Genomic DNA, 20,671 nt, shown 5'->3' with positions numbered 1-20,671 from the left:
AAAACCCCAACATAGAAATACAAAACTAGACCCTGAAAACATAGAAATAGAAAAAATAGGAAAAAAACCCTGTCACGCCCTGACCTACTCTACCATAGAAAATAACATCTTTCTATTGTCAGGACGTGACACCTGCTATTAAAATAATGTACAGAGCATTCCGAAAGTATTCAAACCCCTTTTTTTTGTTACGTTACAGCCTTATTCTAAAATGGATGAAATAAAACAAAATCCTCAGCACTCTACACACAATACCCCATAATGATAAAGTGAAAACAGGTTTTTCGAATTTTTACAAATGTATTAAATAAAAAAACACAACTACCTTATTTACATAAGTATTCAGACCCTTTGCTATGAGACTCGAAATTGAGCTCAGGTGCATCCTGTTTCCATTGATCATCCTTGAGATGTTTCTACAACTTTAGTGGAGTTCACCTGTGGTAATTTCAATTGATTGGACATGGTTGGAAAGGCACACACCTGTCTATATAAGGTCTCACAGTTGACAGTGCATGTCAGAGCAAAAACCAAGCCATGAGGTTGAAGGAAATGTTCGTAGAGCGCCGAGACAGGATTGTGTCGAGGCATAGATCTAGGGAAGGGTACCAAAACATTTTTGAAGCATTGAAGGTCCCCAAGAACACAATGTCCTCCATCATTCTTAAATGGAAGAAGTTTGGAACCACCAAGACTCTTCCAAGAACTGTCCACCTGGCCAAACTGAGCAATCAGGGGAGAAGGGCCTTGGTCAGGGAGGTGACCAAGAACCCGATGGTCACTCTGACAGAGTTCCAGAGCTCCTATGTGGAAATGGGAGAACCTTCCAGAAGGATTACCATCTCTGCAACACTCCACCAATCAGGCCTTTATGGTAGAGTGGCCAGAAGGAAGCCACTCTTCAGTAAAAGGCACATGACAGCCCGCTTGGAGTTTGCCAAAAGGCACCTAAAGACTCTCAGACCATGAGAAACAAGATTATCTGGTCTGATGAAACAAGATTGAACTCTTTGGCCTTAATGCCAAGCGTCACGTCTGGAGGAAACCAGGCACCATCCCTTCAGTGAAACATGGAGGGGCAGCATCATGCTGAATGGAGCAAAGTACAGAGAGATCCTTGATGAAAACCTGCTCCAGAGCGCTCAGGACCTCAGACTGGGGCGAAGGTTCACCTTCCAACAGGACAACTACCCTAAGCACACAGACAAGACAATGCAGGAGTGGCTTCGGGACAAGTCTCTGAATGTCCTTGAGTTGCCCAGCCAGAGCCCGGACTTGAACCCGAACATCTCTGGAGAGACCTGAAAATAGTTGCGCCGCAACGCTCCCCATCCAACCTGACAGAGCTTGACAGGATCTGCAGAGAATAATGGGAGAAGCTCCCCAAATGCAGGTGTGCCAAGATTGTAGCGTCATACCCAAGAAGACTCGAGGCTGTAATCGGTGCCAAATGTGCTTCAACAAAGTACTGGGTCTGAATACTTATGTAAATGTGATATTTCAGTTTTTTATTTGTAGTACATTTGAAAAAATCTAAAAAACTGTTTTTGCTTTGTCATTATGGGGTGTTGTGTGTAGTTTGATGAGGGACAAAAATTATTTAATACATTCTAGAGTAAGGATGTAACGTAACAAAATGTGAAAAAGTCAAGGGGTTTAAATACTTTCCGAATGCACTGCGTATCCATCATTATGCTGTATGTATTTTTAGATCACAGGAGGCTACTGAGGGGAGAGCGTCACATAATAATGGCCGGAACACCCCCCCTTAAAAGATTTAGATGCACTATTGTAAAGTGGTTGTTCCACTGGATATCATAAGGTGGATGCATCAATTTGTAAGTCGCTATGGATAAGAGCGTCTGCTAAATGACTTAAATGTAAATGTAAATGCATTAAACACCTGGAAACCATGTGTTTGATGTATTTGATACCATTCCACTTACTCCGCTCCAGTCATTACCAAGAGCCCGTTCTCCCCAATTAAGTTGCCACCAATCTCCTGTATTATAGATATAGGCCTAAATGTGTCTCACCATCTTTACTGCAAAAATAAATACAAATAGAAACATAACTTTCAGCTACATATTCATTTGACAAAGGTAATGAACAAGAATTGGTCAGCACAGCAATTGATAAAACAGGACCATGTTTGCAAATCAAGTGGTTTTGACATTATGTCAATATTACACAGTTGATCTAATCGTTACAGAAATCAGGAATGCAGACAGATTCTTTAGACCTCTCTATCTCTATGAGTGACTGTGTCCAACACACCATCACCTGTTGGTATGTTGCCCACCTACTGATCAAAAAAGGATGCGATTATGAAATATATATTTTTCTCAGTAACATATATTGTTAAAATAAAGGTTTAAATAAATTTGAATTTAAATGGCAAAGAACAACCGGCAGGTACCACATAAATTACTACACGGCAAAACAGATCACTCAATCTAGCCTGATTGTCTTATAAGTATAAAAGCAAAGATGCCTTTCATAAAATAAAAAAAGCATGAAAAAGTAGTGGAATGGGATAATGGCTTAGTGTGGTGTGTGAATAATCCAATACTTTACCTTGTATGCAGTACAATCATATTATACCTCCTCTAAGACTATGAATTGGGCTGTTTGAGAAGGTTTGAATCCTAAGCAACCAGCCTACACATTGTTTGAAGTACAATAGACCAACATAGCTACTGTAGTAGGTCAAAGCTGTGTGCCGGAAAACCATGGTAGAGCATGAGGGAAGTAGGCATTGTAGTGATCATGTGAATTTTGGCTTTAGATCAATGCTTACTTCTCACTTAAAACATAGTTTTTTGTTTCTAATAGTGTAAAACAGGGTACTGGTGCACTGGAGAATGTCTACCTTCTTGCCTGGATGGTTGCTTGTGTGTGTGTGTGTGTGGTGTGTGGTGTGTGTGTGTGTGTGTGTGTGTGTGTGTGTGTGTGTGTGTGTGTGTGTGTGTGTGTGTGTGTGTGTGTGTGTGTGTGTGTGTGTGTGTGTGTGTGTGTGTGTGTGTGAGAGAGAGCGCTGTAGCCTTGTACTTTTGTTAGACATATATTACAAGAGTTGGCCTTGGCTTGGCTGATGAAATGCACAGAGACGAGACATCATAGGAGAATACTTGAAAAGGAGGATTCTTGATGAATACTAATTGATCAGTACCTAACGATGTTGCCAGAGTCCACCTCGATAATCCAGGTGCAACGGAGGTTGTTGTCGTAGGGGAATGGGTATCCAGGGGACAAGATGCGTCCAGACGACTCGCCTGTGAACTTTCCTCCACATTCAGCTGTAAGGAGAAACAATAGAAATATAATGAAAACCGGATATACATTTATCTGTTGCTATGGAGATACATTGAAGGAGATACTGTGAAAGGGCATCACAGCTGAGTTTTGCAGTGACACATTCAAAACGCAAAAGATGCATGCAGGGACAGGGACACAGGCTCATGCATGTATGCACACTTGCTCACACACAAGAACATGCCCACACACGTACACAAACACACATGTACACACACGTATACACAGCTAAGGGGAAATAATTAGTGGGTGGCTGGCAAAGAAATGTAACAAGTCAAGTCTCTTGAAAATGTGAAGCCGAGCCATGTGAATCATCTCAATGAATCAATAACCAATGGTGTAAAGTACTTAAGCAAAAACACTTTAAAGTACTACATAAGTCGTTTTTTGGGGTATCTGTACTTCAACTTTATTATTTATATTTTTGACAACTTTTACTTCACTACATTCCTATAGAAAATAATCTACTTTTTACTCTATACATTTTCTCTGACACCCAAAAGTGTAATTCACACACTTATCAAGAGAACATCCCTGGTCACTTACTGCTTGTGATCTGGCAGACTTACTAAACACACATGCTTCGCTTATAAATTATGTATGCGTGTTAGAGTGTGCACCTGGCTACCCATAACTTAAAAACAAGAAAATGGTGGCGTCTGGTTTGCTTAATCTAAGGAATTTGAAATGATTTACACTTTTACTTTTTAGACTTAAGTATATTTAAAACCAAATACTTTCAGACTTTTACTGAAGTAGTATTTTACTGAGTGACTTTCACTTTTACTTGAGTAATTTTCTATTAAGGTATCTTTACTTTTACTCAGGTATGACAATAGGGTACTTTTCCACCACTGTCAATAACGCCCGAGAGTGTTTGCAGATTCTTGGTGTGCATCCCGAATGGCACCCTATTCCCTATATAGTACACTACTTTTGACAAGGGCCTATAGTGCACACCCATGCACACACACTTACTCCCACACACACGTACACAACACAAATGTACACACACACACATACACAGCTGAGAGGAAATGATTAGTGGGTGGCTGCAAACAAATGTAGCACGTCTACTGCTCCTCTTGAGAATGTGAAGCCAAGCCATGAGAATCATCTCAATAAAACAATAACGCGCCCGAGAGTGTTTGCAGATTCCTGGGCTACGTCCCAAATGGCACCATATAGTGCACTACATAGGAAATAGGGTGTCATCTGGGATACAACACTGTCAGAGCAATAAGCAGCCAGCCCAAAACCTTCCCTGACAGGATGGTTGTGTGGCAGTGTCAGTCTCGGTGCCACCAAAACCCGGAGTGCTGCAGTGCACCTGCCGCCTGGCATGTTTTGTTCTGCTCCGGGACATCAATCACACGGGAAACGAGCCCAACGCTGAACATGAGGCCTGCTAACTGCTTCTCTTGCTGATGCTTTTCTTGCTGAATGCTTCCTGCTGAGTGCTTCCAGGGCCGCTGAGGCTTACATAACCTGCCCATTATCAGTCTACATCCACTATCACTTGATTAACCAACTTGAAATGCCCATCTCTCTCTGTCTCTCTCAATCTCTCACCCTTAGTCCTCTCTCTCTCAATCACTTTTTCTCTCTCTCGCTCTCTCTCTCTCTTTCCCTCTCAATCTCTCACCCTTAGTCATCTCTCTCTCAATCACTTTTTCTCTCTCTCGCTCTCTCTCTCTTTCCCTCTCAATCTCTCACCCTTAGTCATCTCTCTCTCGTCGCTCTTTCTCTCTCTCTTTCCCTCTCTCTCTCAATCTCTCTTTCCCTCTCAATCTCTCATCCTTAGTCCTCTCTCTCTCAATCTCTCTTTCCCTCTCAATTTCTCACCCTTAGTCCTCTCTCAATCTCTCACCCTTAGTCCTCTCTCTCTCAATCTCTCTTTCCCTCTCAATCTCTCACCCTTAGTCCTCTCTCTCTCAATCTTTCTTTCCCTCTCAATTTCTCACCCTTAGTCCTCTCTCTCAATATCTCACTCTTAGTCCTCTCTCTCTCTCTCTCTCTCTCTCTCTCTCTCTCTCTCTCTCTCTCTCTCTCTCTCTCTCTCTTTCCCTCTCAATCTCTCACCCTTAGTTCAATGAAGCCTAAATCACAAAATGCAGATTGCTGGTTGATTAATTACTAAAAATGTTTAGATAAGGGAGGGAGGGAGGGAGGGAGGGAGGGAGGGAGGGAGGGAGGGAGGGAGGGAGGGAGGAGGGAGGGAGGGAGGGAGGGAGGGAGGGAGGGAGGGAGGGAGGGAGGGAGGGAGGGAGGAAAAAGCCTATTCCCTCTAAATCAAATAACATTTTATTGGTCGCATTCACATGTTTAGCAGATATTATTGCAGGTGTAGTGAAATGCTTGTATGCTCTAAACCAATGCTCTAAACCAACATCCTGTGGAGCTCATTCCTCACAAGGCAAACATTCAATCAAATTAAATGTTATTCGTCACATGATTCGTAAACAACAGGTGTAGACTAACAGTGAAAGGCTCGCGTTTCCAACAATGCAGAAAGAAAAGGGTACTAGTACCGAGTTGATGTGCAGGGTTACAAGGTAATTGAGGTAGATATGTACATATAACCAGGAATAAAGTGACAGATAATAAACAGTAGCAGCAGTGTATGTGATGAGACAAAGGAGTTAGAGCAAAAAGGGTCAATGCAGATAGTCTGGGTAGCTATTTGGTGAACTATTTAACTAACTATTTATCACTCTTATGGCTTGGTGTAGAAGCTGTTCAGGTCCTGAGGGTTCCAGACTTGGCGAGATGTTTTGTTGATGCTTTGTGGACATGGGCCCAGGACTTCTGATCAAATAGAACCCTTGCCTCTTGTTTGCTTTTACTTCTTTAATTGAACTGTATTGTATTACTGTAATGTGTGCTGCAATTGTAAATGCACTTTAAATAAAGTTTGATAGAACCCTACAGTTTTCTGAGTTTGATCTCTCGCTATATAAAAAACACTTCACTATCACTTAGACTTGAGGAAGTGCAGAGAAAAGTGCTGATTTGGCATTTGTTCTCAAAAGCATTACGTTCCCTCTCAGAGGATATTACTTATCTTGGCTGAGAAACCACATGCTCTACTCTGTCTGCCAAAGTTGCATCCCAAATGGCACCCTATCCCGATATCGTGCACTGCTTTTGACAAGAGCCCCATGGGCCCTGGTCAAAAGTAGTGCACTACATAGGGAGTTGGGTGCCATTGGGATGCATCCTCTCTCTTCACACCTCCTCCTACACCTGCGGACCAGAATCAAACATAGCTAAATATTTCATCTGTTATAAGAAAAGATGGAAAAAAGAAAAGTGAGGTAGCTTCAAGGTAGGTAATGCAATTTCTAAAGCACACTTCCTGCAAAGGTCATTCAAAATGACTGACTCCACTTTTTAAATATAAGGAGATAAGGAGATATGAAGATCTGAAGATAAGAGTATTTTCAAATCTGCAGTAGTGGAAAAGGTACTCAATTGTCATACTTGAGTAAAGTAAAGATACCTTAATAGAAATGATCTCAAGTTAAAGTGAAAGTCACATACTACTTGAGTAAACGCCTTAAAGTATCTGATTTTAAATGCAATTAAATACAGTGGTGGGAAAAGTACTCAATTGTCATACATAATTAAAAGTAAAAAGTCAAAGTAAATGCTCAAACTTTTATTTACAAGCAGCCAGGGGCTCACTCCAACACTGAGACATAATTTACAAACGCAGTATTTGTGTTTGGTAAGTCCGCCATATCAGAGTCAGTAGGTGTGATTATGCATTGATATTGATAGGTACGTGAATTGGACCATATTGCTGTCCTACCTGAGCATTCAAAATGTAACGAGTACTTTTGGATGTCAGGGAAAATGTATGGGAGTAAAAAGTACCGATTTTCTTTCGGAATGTAGTGGAGTAAAAGTAAAAGTGGTCAAAAATATAAATAGTTAAGTACAGACACCCCAAAAAAGTATTTTACACCACTGTATATCTGTCAGATGATTATGTATTTATTATTGATGTTGGCTGGAATAATCCGCAAAATATTGAACTACTTACAGTCTTTATATTACATCCAGGAAGCTATATACTGTATATAAAACTACTATGTGCTCATATGCTTGCCTATAATATGTATCCATATGGGAAGTTCTTTGGGAGGGCTAGTATTGTGTTTAAAAAATGTGATTGCTATGGTCATATGTGCTATAAAGCATCATTAGTATTTAAATCCAGAGACTAAGTCTAACTTTCACGTGGAGATTTCTTACATGTGAAACTGCAAATTAGTTTTTCACATATGATTGTTTTTCACTTGGGAACTTGCAATTCCACATATGAAAGTTACATTTTTCTCCCCCCTTTTTCACCCCAATTTCGTGATATCCAATTGGTAGTTACAGTCTTGTCCCATCACTGCAACTCCCGTACGGACTCGGGGGAGGCGAAGGTTGAGAGCCATGCGTCCCCCGAAACACGACCCTGCCAAGCTTCTTGACACACAGCTTCTTGACACACTGCTCGCTTAACCCGGAAGCCAGCCGCACCAATGACTGCTCGCTTAACCCGGAAGCCAGCCGCACCAATGACTGCTCGCTTAACCCGGAAGCCAGCCGCACCAATGTGTCAGAGGAAACACTGTACAACTGGTCTCTTCACAGTCCCCATGTCCAGAACAGACTATGGGAGGCGCACAGTACTACATAGAGCCATGACTACATGGAACTCTATTCCACATCAGGTAACTGATGCAAGCAGTAGATGATAAAAAACAGCGGGGACTGTGAAGCAACACAAACATAGGCACAGACACATGCATACACACACATAATAACATACACACTATACACACATGTACACATGGATTTTGTGTTGTAGATATGTGGTAATGGAGTATAGGCCTGAGGGCAAATACCTAGTGTGTTGTGAATTCTGTAATAAATGTATTGTAATGTTTTTAAAATTGTATAACTGCCTTAATTTTCCCGTACCCCAGGAAGAGTAATGGGGATCCATAATAAATACAAATACAAATACAAACTGGCGACCTAAGTCAGTGTGCATGCGACTGGCCTGCCACTAGGAGTCGCTGGATTGCGATGAGACAAGGACATCCTGGCCGCCAAAACCGTTTCCTAACCCGGACGATGCTGTGCCAATTGTGCGCCGCCATATGGGTCTCCCTGCGACACAGCCTGGGATCGAACCCGGGTCTGTAGTGACACCTCTAGCACTGCGATGCAGTGCCTTAGACCGCTGTGCCACTTGGGAGGCCAAAAGTGAAATTTTCACATGTGGAGTTTTCTTACAAATTAGTTTTTCACATGTGTTTGATTTTCACATGTACATGTTCTATTAAAAATGTGAATTTCACATTAAAAAGTTTTTCACATGTGAAACTGCATATCCGATATTCTGCAAATTTCACATGTGCAACTGCAATTCACAACTGCAAAAAACATGTTTTTCTCCTCACATGTGAAAAGGTGGTGTTAACATGTGAACTATAAATGTAATACAAGTGAAAATATATATGGTTTTACATGTGAAAACAGCTATTTCATGTGGGGCCATTCATGTTTTCACATGTGAAACTCCAAATTGTGCATTTTGTTGTTGTTGTAAAGGCTGGCCCTAGTGTACATTGTATCTCTTCCTCATAAAAGAGACTGACAGGATGGGGTTAATCAGATCTAGTTCAAACTGAATCATAGTGAGATCTAATCTGATTTGAAGTCACTGAGGGCACCCTTCTCTTAATCTAATTAGGATCAATCAGTATAATCAAGGAACTAACGATAGCTATCACAATACCCATCATGTGCCTTCTCAAATGAGGACAAATTCCCACTTTCAACCAAGAACTTCAAAGTCATCTGTACAATCTACCTCGGAGATTGAAGATATCTCCAATCTGTATTGGCTAGTTTAATCCAACTCTCACATAGACCAATCTCTCCAAGACATTACTCATTCAAAAGAAAAGGAAAAAACAAATACTTTTGTATTCACTTTAAGAAATGCAAAGCACTGCACATTTTTAGACAAAGTTCAATTAAGAGGACATATTGCAACATAAGGCTGAATTAAACCCTCTTGATTAATGGATATTACATAGCTGCAGCCTGCAGTGCAGGTTGTTCTCCTGCAGCATATCAATGACCTGCAGGAGCTCTGCCTGGTCTGCACTCCCCTAGCCTGGTTAATACATTATGCAGCTGGCGAGGCACATTGGCTGCAGCTTAGATCATTATGACAAATGGGAGGGACCTTGTGGTTACTTTTTCTTCTGTGGTTAACTTGACATAAAGAGAGAAGAGGAAGGGCTTGGGTTGTGCTAGAGTACTGTTCTGCTGCTAGGTTAACTGGGAGAAGCACTGTGGGCTAATATTAGTTGAAAATAGATGAAGGGAGCCGTCTACCAATCCGCTATGCTAAGAGATGTCAGTTGTTCCTGACCATAGGAGTTGACCAGTGTGGGTTGTGTGTGTGTGCATGTGTGCATACAGTATGTCTGTGTGTGCTTGTATATGTACACGTGCACAGTCCTTTTTACTTAGTTCCCTTACCGATGCAAGAGGGCAGGACGTTGTCCCAGGCACGTCTCTCTCCGGTCATACACTTGAGAATTCCGCTGCCGTGCAGGGTGTAGCCAGGGTTGCACCTATAGGTGATGGTGCTTCCAGAGAAGTGTCCCTGGTCGTTGACCTTGAAGCCAAACTGGGGCACCCCAGGGTCCTCGCAGTGGGAAAGCTCAAAGCCTGGAAGAAAGGGGGGGCAATCAATCAAATGTATTTATAAAGCCCCTTTCTCTTGGGCAGTTGTCAAAAAGGTCTCTATAGTAACCTGACTTACACTCAGAAAAAAAGGTTATAAAATAGGTTATAAATATGGTTTGTCCCCCCAAACATTATACCTGTTTGGGCTTCTTGCGGTCAATGTGCAGTCTACAAATTATTTGTAATTAAAATGGTTCTTTGTAGAATCCTATCCCTCCACAAAGAACCCTTTTCAAACCCTTTTTTCCAAGAGTGTAGACTCCAACGAACAAGCAGAAGCACAGTGGCCAGAAAAGACTCCCTAGAAAGAAGACACATGAAGAGGAAACAGGCTCAGAGGCTCATCTTCCTTTTGGCAGTGTAGGACAAGGTCCCAATGTCACACACCTGGGTTCAAATAGGATTGGAGCATTCGGTTCAGCCTGCATAAAGTTCCATATAGTCGGGGCTTACACTTTTTGGGTCTACTCAATTGGTTCCATCCATTACCTCTGGCGAGGTCAATCAAGCTCAGCTTTGAAACACTTTTTGATACCAGGTCTGTGATGTTAACACAAACGTTACCTTCGCTAGCGTGAACACAAGCACGCAGGCATGGAGGCATATGATTTGACCACACACATGTTTTTGGCATTCTTTCTTCTTTTTTGGGTCATTAGTGCAATGACCATCCCGATCTGCCGTTTCCTGTTATTTCTGTGCTGCTTGCGTTGCATGTATGACATTAGAGGCTCAGAGACAAAGTTAAGGCGGTCGTTATAATCAGTCAATACGGCTGAAAATTTGACTGGAGGATCCCACTGGGCCCGCAGGCAGGGATGGGGCCTGTACTAAGCAGGCAGAACAATTAGGATTAAGCACTTGGTTAATTTGGAGATGTGTCTGGAACTTTTGGTCGGTACATGAGGCGCGTGGGCCGGCTCTCTGTGAGAGACACTTCCTGTTATTATCTTCTCATAATTGTTTTCCTTCGCACTCATCATCACACAGCATCATAATTACACAGCGAACTGAGAGGAATAGGAAATAAATATTGATATTACCCTTTCTTCTTGTCTTTCAAAACGCCACCACACATCTTAGCGTAGCTGACAATTTCATATTTACAGGTTTGAACTCTGCTCTCTCATAGGAGAATGCAACCAAGCTAAAATGAGACGTATACCTCAGTCCTCTCCTCAGAACAATGACAGCTACCTTTCAAAATACAAAACCCTGTTCCATTTGCTCCACCCGCCCCTCCTCCAATTAACTGTACACCCTGAACTTGGGAATAAACGTTAATGTCTAGCACAGCACTCATAGACTACTTAGTAGTTACCATGACAGCAATGTACTGTACTATACTGAGAGAAAAACAAGGTTGACTGAACTTAACATAGTGTGTGGTGGAGACAGGATGATACTGGGACTGACTAACGGTGGCAATTTTCACCTAGCACACTGATTACACGTTAATTACAGGTCATTGTCTCATAGGATTCAACCGGAAACAAAAGTCTGGGTCCGGAAAATACTTCGACTGAGTTCTTTTTATTTTTTAATCACACTCCAACCATTGTGGTGGCTGAACTGTGGTGGCCTCGCCGCTTGCTACTTGACTGTCCCAAATTACAACCTATTCCCTATAGTGCACTACTATTGGATAACCAATAGGGCTCAGGTCAAAAGTAGTGCACTATACAGGAAATAGGGTGTCATTTGGGATTTAGCCCTGGGCTTCCACTGACCTTTATTATGCAATCAAACAGCTAATCTTGCAGGTGGAATGAAATCTCCCACTAGACACGGATTTAGTAGATTGCCCACCAGTGGGTTAATAGGGTTTTTTCTCTCTCAGAACTAACACCCTGTCCAATGTTACACAGGCTAGCTACCAGCTAGCGCAACAAATGGTATTAAAGATGAATGCGTGTGGTTTTTATGTGTCTGCGGTGGTACATAGTCTGGTTTTGTGTGAGGGGCAAGGACAAGGTCAACAAAGACAAGTGTAGAAGTTATTTTTCAGGGAACTGATAATACCATGGACCAAGCTGTGGAATATTCCCTTGAAATCCACTCCTGGCTGTCAACAAAATTCTAATGCCCTTTAAAGGGGCAATCTGCTGTAAAAAAAAATTCAAAAAGTTATGAAGCAATCACCCCTTTAAGTCGTACTTGTTGTACAGTGCAGATGGAAAGACTGACTGTAGTGGGAAAATAACTGGTGTGTGATTATATATCTAGAGTGAACACCTGACACTCTATTTCTCATAAATATCAATATGATTGGGAATCCTGACAAAGATGACGTAACACATCACATGACCAGCTACTTTCACATACAGCCCATGTCCCACTCCCACAGGAAGACTTATATTAGGGTCCTAGCTAAATCGTCAATCATAGGATGACCCCATCCCCCGCTGAATCCATAGGAACCAAGGAAACATTTTAGAATAAGCCAATAATAGATCCAGTAAAACGCATTGACTAACAATTTGTAAACAATTGTTCAGCAAATCCTTAACACATGCCTAATAACCACCTGTTAATGAAAGTTATTAGAGTTAATGCAGTAAAAAGACATTGAGCTGATGCATACCCCAAAATGTTTGTAGAGGTGCTGAGTAACGCAGGGTAAACTGTATAGAAATTAGAGGTCGACCGATTTTAAGTTTTCATAACAATCGGTAATCGGCATTTTTGGACGCCGATTATGGCCGATTACATTGCAATCCACGTGGAGACTGCGTGGCAGGCTGACCACCTGTTACGCGAGTGCAGCAAAGAGCCAAGGTAAGTTGCTAGCTAGCATTAAACTTATCTTATAAAAATCAATCAATCTTAACATAACCACTTTTTATTATACCTTTATTTAACTAGGCAAGTCAGTTAAGAACAAATTCTTATTTTCAATGACAGCCTAGGAACAGTGGGTTAACTGCCTTGTTCAGGGGCAGAACAACAGATTTGTACCTTGTCAGCTCGGGTATTCGATCTTGCAACGTTTCGGTTATTTTCTTAAAATCAATACACAAGTATATTTTTTTAATCCTGCATATTTAGTTAAAAGAAATTCATGCTAGCAGGCAATATTAACTAGGGAAATTGTGTCACTTCTCTTGCTTTCAGTGCAAGCAGAGTCAGGGGACATGCAGCAGTTTGGGCTGCCTGGCTCATTGCGAACTGTGTGAAGACCATTTCTTGCTAACAAAGACTGTAATTAATTTGCCAGAATTGTACGTAATTATGACATAACATTGAAGGTTGTGCAATGTAACAGCAATATTTAGACTTAGGGATGCCACCCGCTAGATAAAATACGTAATGGTTCCGTATTTCACTGAAAGAATAAACGTTTTGACCATGTTAATGACCTAAGGCTCGTATTTCTGTGTGTTTATTATATTATAATTAAATCTATGATTTTATATTTGATAGAGCAGTCTGACTGAGCGGTGGTAGGCAGCAGCAGGCTTGTAAGCATTCATAAACAGAACTTTCCTGCATTTGCCAGCAGCTCTTCGCAATGCATGAAGCACAGCTCTGTTTATGACTTCAAGCCTATCAACTCCCGAGATTAGGCTGGCAATACTATAGTGCCTATAAGAACATCCAGTAGTCCAAGGTATATGAAATACAAATGGTATAGAGAGAAATAGTCCTATAATTCCTAGAATAACTACAACCTAAAACTTCTTAACTGGGAATATTGAAGACTCATGTTAAAAGAAACCTCCAGCTTTCATATGTTCTCATGTTCTGAGCAAGGAATTTAAACGTTAGCTTTTTTACATGGCACATATTGCACTTTACTTTCTTCTCCAACACTGTGTTTTTGCATTATTTAAACCAAATTGAACATGTTTCATTATTTAGTTGAGACTAAATAGATTTTATTTATGTATTATATTAAGTTAAATTAAAAGTGTTAATTCAGTATTGTTGTAATTGTCATTATTACAAATATATAGATATAAAAATCGTCCGATTAATCGGTACCGGCTTTTTTTGGTCCTCCAATAATGGGTATTAGTATCGGCGTTGAAAAATCATAATCGGTCGACCTCTAATAGAAATAGGGAAAAAAAGTCACACTTAATATTATGTTCCAAACAATTTAATGGGTAAAACTAACCAATGTTTAGGCAACGCAGTGCCTTCTTCAGGGTAGAAACGTTGGTTAGTTTTACCCATTAAAGTGTGTGACTTTCTTTCCTTATTTTTATACATTATAACACATGTTATCAGAACCACTGCACACTGACTGGTTGGTAACTTACTAGAGTAAACCAGCTTGAAGCCCTCTCCGGTGGACTCCGGGTCAGAGTAGAACTCCAGCCACAGGTGGTTTGAGGTACTAATGAGAGTTAGACCCAGCATGGATGAGCCTGTGAATGCCCCTAGGACATGGGCCATGCTGTCTTTACCATCATAGATCTGCAGAGAGAAGAGTTCCCTTTAGTTCAGTTCTGTTCATTGCAAAGTATGACTTTGTTTTCATGAACTTCTATCTCAAGGCCATCAGACTGTTAAACAGCCATCACTAACATTGAGTGGCTGCTGCCAACATACTGACTCAACTCCACCCACTTTAATAATGGGACAATTGATGTAATCAATTTATCACTAGCCACTTTATATTATATAATGTTTACTTACCCTACATTACTCATCTCTTATGTATATACTGTACGCTATACCATCTACTGCATCTTGCCATCTGATGTAATTAAATCTATCATTAGCCACTTTAAACAATGCCACTTTATATAATGTTCTCATACCCTTCATTGCTCATCTCATATGTATATACTGTACTCTATACCATCTACTGCATCTTGATGTAATGTATCACTAGCCACTTTAAACAATGTCACTTCATATAATGTTTTCATACCCTGCATTGCTCATCTCATATGTATATACTGTACTCTATACCATCTACTGCATCTTGCCTATGCCGTTCGGCCATCACTCATTTATATATTCTTATGTACATATTCGTATTCATTTGTTTACACTTGTGTGTATAAGGTAGTTGTTGTGAAATTGTTAGGTTATATTACTTGTTAGATATTACTGCATGGTCGGAACTAGAAGCACAAGCATTTCGCTACACTTGTATTAACACCTGCTAACCATGTGTATGTGACAAATACATTTGATTTGATTTGATATGTCATTGTAATGTCAAGTGTGTAAAGTATTGCCTTTTTAGTCTGATTATTAGCACTGTCTAAGTACCGGATTACATTTTCTAATGGTTTATGACAGGAGAGGGTAGGTCCTTGTTAAAGATGCCCATTCTTAACTCAATGAGAGCTGCTCTTGAGGCAACATGTTGTTAAAATTCAGTTGGATTCCAGGCTACTGTAGCCAGCATAAGGCCATTGATGAGATTAAGAATCCATGCAACTATTTATCTGGCGCAGACAAGGCTTATTACCATGGACAGAATCCACATGCTTAAGTGTCATTGACCATCACAGGAGTACTATACACTCCAGCAGACAGAGAGAGAGAGAGAGAGAGAGAGAGAGAGAGAGAGAGAGAGAGAGAGAGAGAGAGAGAGAGAGAGAGAGAGAGAGAGAGAGAGAGAGAGAGAGAGAGAGAGAGAGAGAGAGAGAGAGAGAGAGAGAGAGAGAGACACCAGTACCTTGAGAATGTCCCCCTGTGCCAGATGGAAGGTCCTGGCAGAGATGTTGATTCCCTTCCCAGCCTGCACCTGGATGCTGTAGATGCACTCATGGTTGTTCTCGTAGTTCATTGGGTAGTTTGGCGACAACATAATCCCCTCATTGTTTACGACAGATGAGCCGCACTCGGCTACAGGATGTAGAGAGTGTAAAAATGGAGGACAGAAGTAGAGAGAACAAAACAACACCATCGGAAAGTGCATGTGACAACAACGGTCTATCGTCAGGGTAATAAAAATGTCAAACTTTTTCTTTGTACATGACATTTTACATACACATCATTTTCAGTTCATATATAACAGCACGTTTGATCACATGTATTTACATACAGTACTAGTTCACCACTATGGACATATCCTGGATGTAAATCACATGAAACATGAATCGTCGCTTTCTTGTTCTGATTCCTGCCTCGCATTTTGTGCCTGGATACCATAGATGTAAACCATCTAGAGGGCTCAGAAGCAAATCTGGAATTGGAACTGACAGAATAGACTTCCTGGGTTATTATTATTATTCATGTTGCTGCTCAGAGCTCAACTACAAGGCCTGGGATCGGGGCTCTGGACCCTGACACTGAACAATAACCATCAAATTCAGAGTTAATGGAACAAAACCCCGTAAAAGCAGATGTATTGCTACCCATCATGCATTTTGCAGAGGGGGAGCTTTGGCGGGTGGTGCATAAAGCAGCCGCGACAGCAGCTAGGGTGATTTATTTAATGCCCCATGCGCCGTTTCACTCACCGCCACTAGATGTTATGACGATATTACTAGTATCATATTTTGAATAAATCACAACAGTTATCGCATCCATTAAAATAATTACCTTTACACTCTATCTCTCTCTCCATATCTCCAAAAAACCCATGTTAGGAACAATGTGAATTTTTGTGTTCGAGACAAGAGCTCCCTCCCCTTAAATTACCCTTCTTCATCACTGTTACCTCACTGTGTGTGTGTGTGTGTGTGTGTGTGTGTGTGTGTGTGTGTGTGGTGGGGGGCACATCAGGGGAGAGAAAAAAACTTTTTTGAGTAAGGAGCTTTTGACCCCCCGAGGTTCAACTTCAGTCCAAATCTCCCAGTGTAAATTAAATACATCACATTAAAACTGACTGACTGCTGTTAAGAGCAGGACCATGGCACAACTTTGAGTGTGTCCTAAAAGTACGAGTCACACACATTGTTGGCAGTGAACCCCAGACACTCAAGACTCAGGAAGTGCCTTGTTATATTGTCAGAGCTGCACATCTACAGTCTCAGCCAGGGGAAGGATGCTGCTCAGACGGCACTGAGGAGGGAGCAGCATTTTGCATGGGACTCTGACTCTCCCTGCTCTTGGTGTCTGAAGTCATTTCCGTCTGCTGCCGACAGTCTCCACTCCCCTGAGCCAGGTCCCTGGTTGGGTCTGATCCACGCGGTGTGATACAGTGTGATAGACAACTTGAAGACAGCCCTCTTTTTTTAACAGCCCTGTGCCGTGAGGCTGAGGACTCAGAGACAGGGGAGGCAGGAGGAAGAGGACGAGAAGAGGAAGACGGCCAGGGGTTAGATTATCTTTAAATCCCATCCTTGCATTATTGCTCAGACAAAAGAGGGGTCAGGGACGAGGTGGCTTTAAGAAGCAGGGATCATGAGTAGGAGGGGTGCTGGGTTAGGGTTATAGCATGTTTGTGTGTGTGTTGGCATACGCTTGTGAGTGCGTGTGTGTATCTGTGTGTGTAGTGTTATGCGAGAGCTGCAAAGCCCCCATTGCTATTAGAGGAGTCTACGAAGGGTGGTAGTTAGATTGGGAGAAATCAGTGCATCAGAGAAGAAGGAGCAGCTTTGATCAAGGCCCCCCAAGAAGAGTAGCAGCAGCTTTGGCAGCGGCTAATGGGGATCCATAATAAATACAAATACAGCCAGCCAGGTAACATTATACTGTAGGTTTTAATCAGCCCCCCACACAGCCAGCCAGGTAACATTATACTGTAGGTTTTAATCAGGCCCCCCCAGCCAACCAGGTAACATTATACTGTAGGTTTTAATCAGGGCCCCACAGCCAGCCAGGTAACATTATACTGTAGGTTTTAATCAGGCCCCCACAGCCAACCAGGTAACATTATACTGTAGGTTTTAATCAGGGCCCCACAGCCAGCCAGGTAACATTATACTGTAGGTTTTAATCAGGCCCCCCCAGCCAACCAGGTAACATTATACTGTAGGTTTTAATCAGGGCCCCACAGCCAGCCAGGTAACATTATACTGTAGGTTTTAATCAGGGCCCCACAGCCAGCCAGGTAACATTATACTGTAGGTTTTAATCAGGGCCCCACAGCCAGCCAGGTAACATTATACTGTAGGTTTTAATCAGGGCCCCACAGCCAGCCAGGTAACATTATACTGTAGGTTTTAATCAGGGCCCCACAGCCAGCCAGGTAACATTATACTGTAGGTTTTAATCAGGCCCCCACAGCCAACCAGGTAACATTATACTGTAGGTTTTAATCAATTTCTTATTGTTGTTGCATTGTCGAGAAGTAAGCATTTAATTTGACGGTGTATACCATGTGTTTCCCGTACATACGACTAATACAACTTGAAAAGCTAGGAGGGAATGATGTGTGTTTAGTTATTAACAGCCATCATTACTATAAATCAAATCAAATTAATTTTATTGGTCACATACACATGGTTAGCAGATGTTAATGCGATTGTAGCGAAATGCTTGTGCTTCTAGTTCCGACCTTGCAGTAATATCTAACAAGTAATCTAACAATGTCACAACAACTACCTTATACACACAAGTGTAAAGGACAGAATAAGAATATGTACATATAAATATATGGATGAGCGAGGGCCGAACGGCATAGGCAAGATGCAGTAGATGGTATAGAGTACAGTATATACATATGAGATGAGTAATGTAGGGTATGTAAACACTATATAAAGTGGCATTGTTTAAAGTGACTAGTGATACATTTATTACATCCAATTTTTTATTGTTAAAGTGGCTTGAGATTTGAGTCAGTATGTTGGCAGCAGCCACTCAATGTTAGTGATGGCTGTTTAACAGTCTGAATCCCTTGAGATAGAAGCTGTTTTTCAGTCTCTTGGTCCCAGCTTTGATGCACCTGTACTGACTTCCCCTTCTGGATGATAGCGGGGTGAACAGGCAGTGGCTCGGGTGGTTGTTGTCCTTGATGATCTTTTTGGCCTTCCTGTGACATCGGGTGGTGTAGGTGTGCTGGAGGGCAGGTAGTTTGCCCCCCGTGATGCGTTGTGCAGACCTCACTACCCTCTGGAGAGCCTTACGGTTGTGGGCGGAGCAGTTGCCATACCAGACGGTGATACAGCCCGAAAGGCTGCTCTCGATTGTGCATCTATAAAAATGTGTGAGTGTTTTTGGTGATAAGCGAAATTTCTTCAGCCTTCTGAGGTTGAAGAGGCGCTGTTGCGCCTTTTTCACCACGTTGTCTGTGTGGGTGGACCATTTCAGTTTGTCCATGATGTGTACGCCGAGGAACTTCTCCACTACTGTCCCGTCGATGTGGATGGGGGGTGCTCCCTCTGCTGTTTCCTGAAGTCCACGATCATCTCCTTTGTTTTGTTGACGTTGAGTGAGAGGTTATTTTCCTGACACCACACTCCGAGGGCCCTCACCTCCTCCCTGTAGGCCGTCTCATCGTTGTTGGTAATCAAGCCTACCACTGTAGTGTGGTAGCAATATGGAACATGTTTGTGACAGAGCACACATGCACACACACAGACACACACACACCAGACTGCATGACACATGAGACAAAATTATGAAATAGAGCACTTCCATTAAAACAAGTGCCTACTGCACAACCACCAATAACCAGTTAGAATGGTAATCCTGCGTGTTCAGCTTTCTATTCGAGTGGATCAAGGATCTGTTGCAAGCAGGCCAGATCATTTCATATTTGTCCTATTGTTACTGTGCTAGTGGGGTGTGTTTGTGCGTGTGTGTGGCCTGTGTATGTGTGTGTCTGTGGGGGATCCTTCTTGTTCATTTTCAGGTGATAACCTGCCTGAAATGGTTCTGATGAAGTAGCTAATAATTGGTCCTTTCTGAGCGGAGGTGGTTTCCTTTGGCCAGCTACTCTGTGCCTTGTAAGGCAATGAGATAGGACCCAACTGTACAGCTGGTTTGGAATAAAGACAGGGGTTATTTATTTACGTAATTTATTGACACACAAAAGATGTGTCCTGAATCCTGACTGAAGCTATTTCTCTTGTCCCCTCAAGCATTAGTGTGTTGCTTTGAGAGAGAGAGAGAGAGAGAGAGAGAGGAACCAGCCACAGTATACACAAAAAGACACAGGTCAGTCATCATCAGGTGTGACTGCAATAATGGACATTTTGGCCAAAACAAAACAATCAACATCAATCATCCAGAATGTTTTTTGGGACATTTGATCTAAATCCTACCAAAATGGAAACAGTTCATTCTGGAAACAACCTGTTTATTGTTTAACACAGTTTATACTAAACTAATTGCTTGGCACTCAGAATTAAGGAGATGGATTGGGGGTAAGGCCCTGCGATAGACTAGCTTCCTGTCCAGGTGGTTGTAACGATGTGCGCTGAGAGTCAGGAAGTTCAGGGAGCGAGTGTTTTAATAAATAAATAAATTAAACATAATACAAAACAAGACACTGGAACAATGCACAGACAGGAAACAAAAACAATGAGGACCCAAAGGGAGTGAGACATATAGGGCAGGTAATCAAGGAAGTGATGGAGTCCAGGTGAGTGATGACGCGCAGGTGCGTGTAACGATGATGACAGGTGCGCACCATAACGAGCAGCCTGGTGACCGAGAGGCCGGAGTGGGAGCACACGTGACAGTGGTGTACTTGAACATCAAGCTGCTTAGCAATACAGAAACAGGACATAGG

General features: G+C 41.9%; 1 protein-coding gene across 1 annotated transcript in view; it reads right to left on the bottom strand.

Annotated features, from left to right (window-relative positions):
• LOC106570400 (CUB and sushi domain-containing protein 3-like) overlaps positions 1-20,671 on the bottom strand; it is a 725,317-nt gene that overhangs the window by 248,795 nt on the left and 455,851 nt on the right. The window contains 4 exon segments of the mRNA XM_014142665.2: positions 3,173-3,299; positions 9,874-10,065; positions 14,349-14,505; positions 15,725-15,894. Of these exon segments, the coding sequence (XP_013998140.1) occupies positions 3,173-3,299; positions 9,874-10,065; positions 14,349-14,505; positions 15,725-15,894 (646 nt within the window).

Source organism: Salmo salar, chromosome ssa14, assembly GCF_905237065.1.
Source record: "Salmo salar chromosome ssa14, Ssal_v3.1, whole genome shotgun sequence".
Lineage (NCBI taxonomy): Eukaryota > Metazoa > Chordata > Actinopteri > Salmoniformes > Salmonidae > Salmo > Salmo salar.
This window is presented reverse-complemented; position numbering and strand designations above follow the sequence as displayed.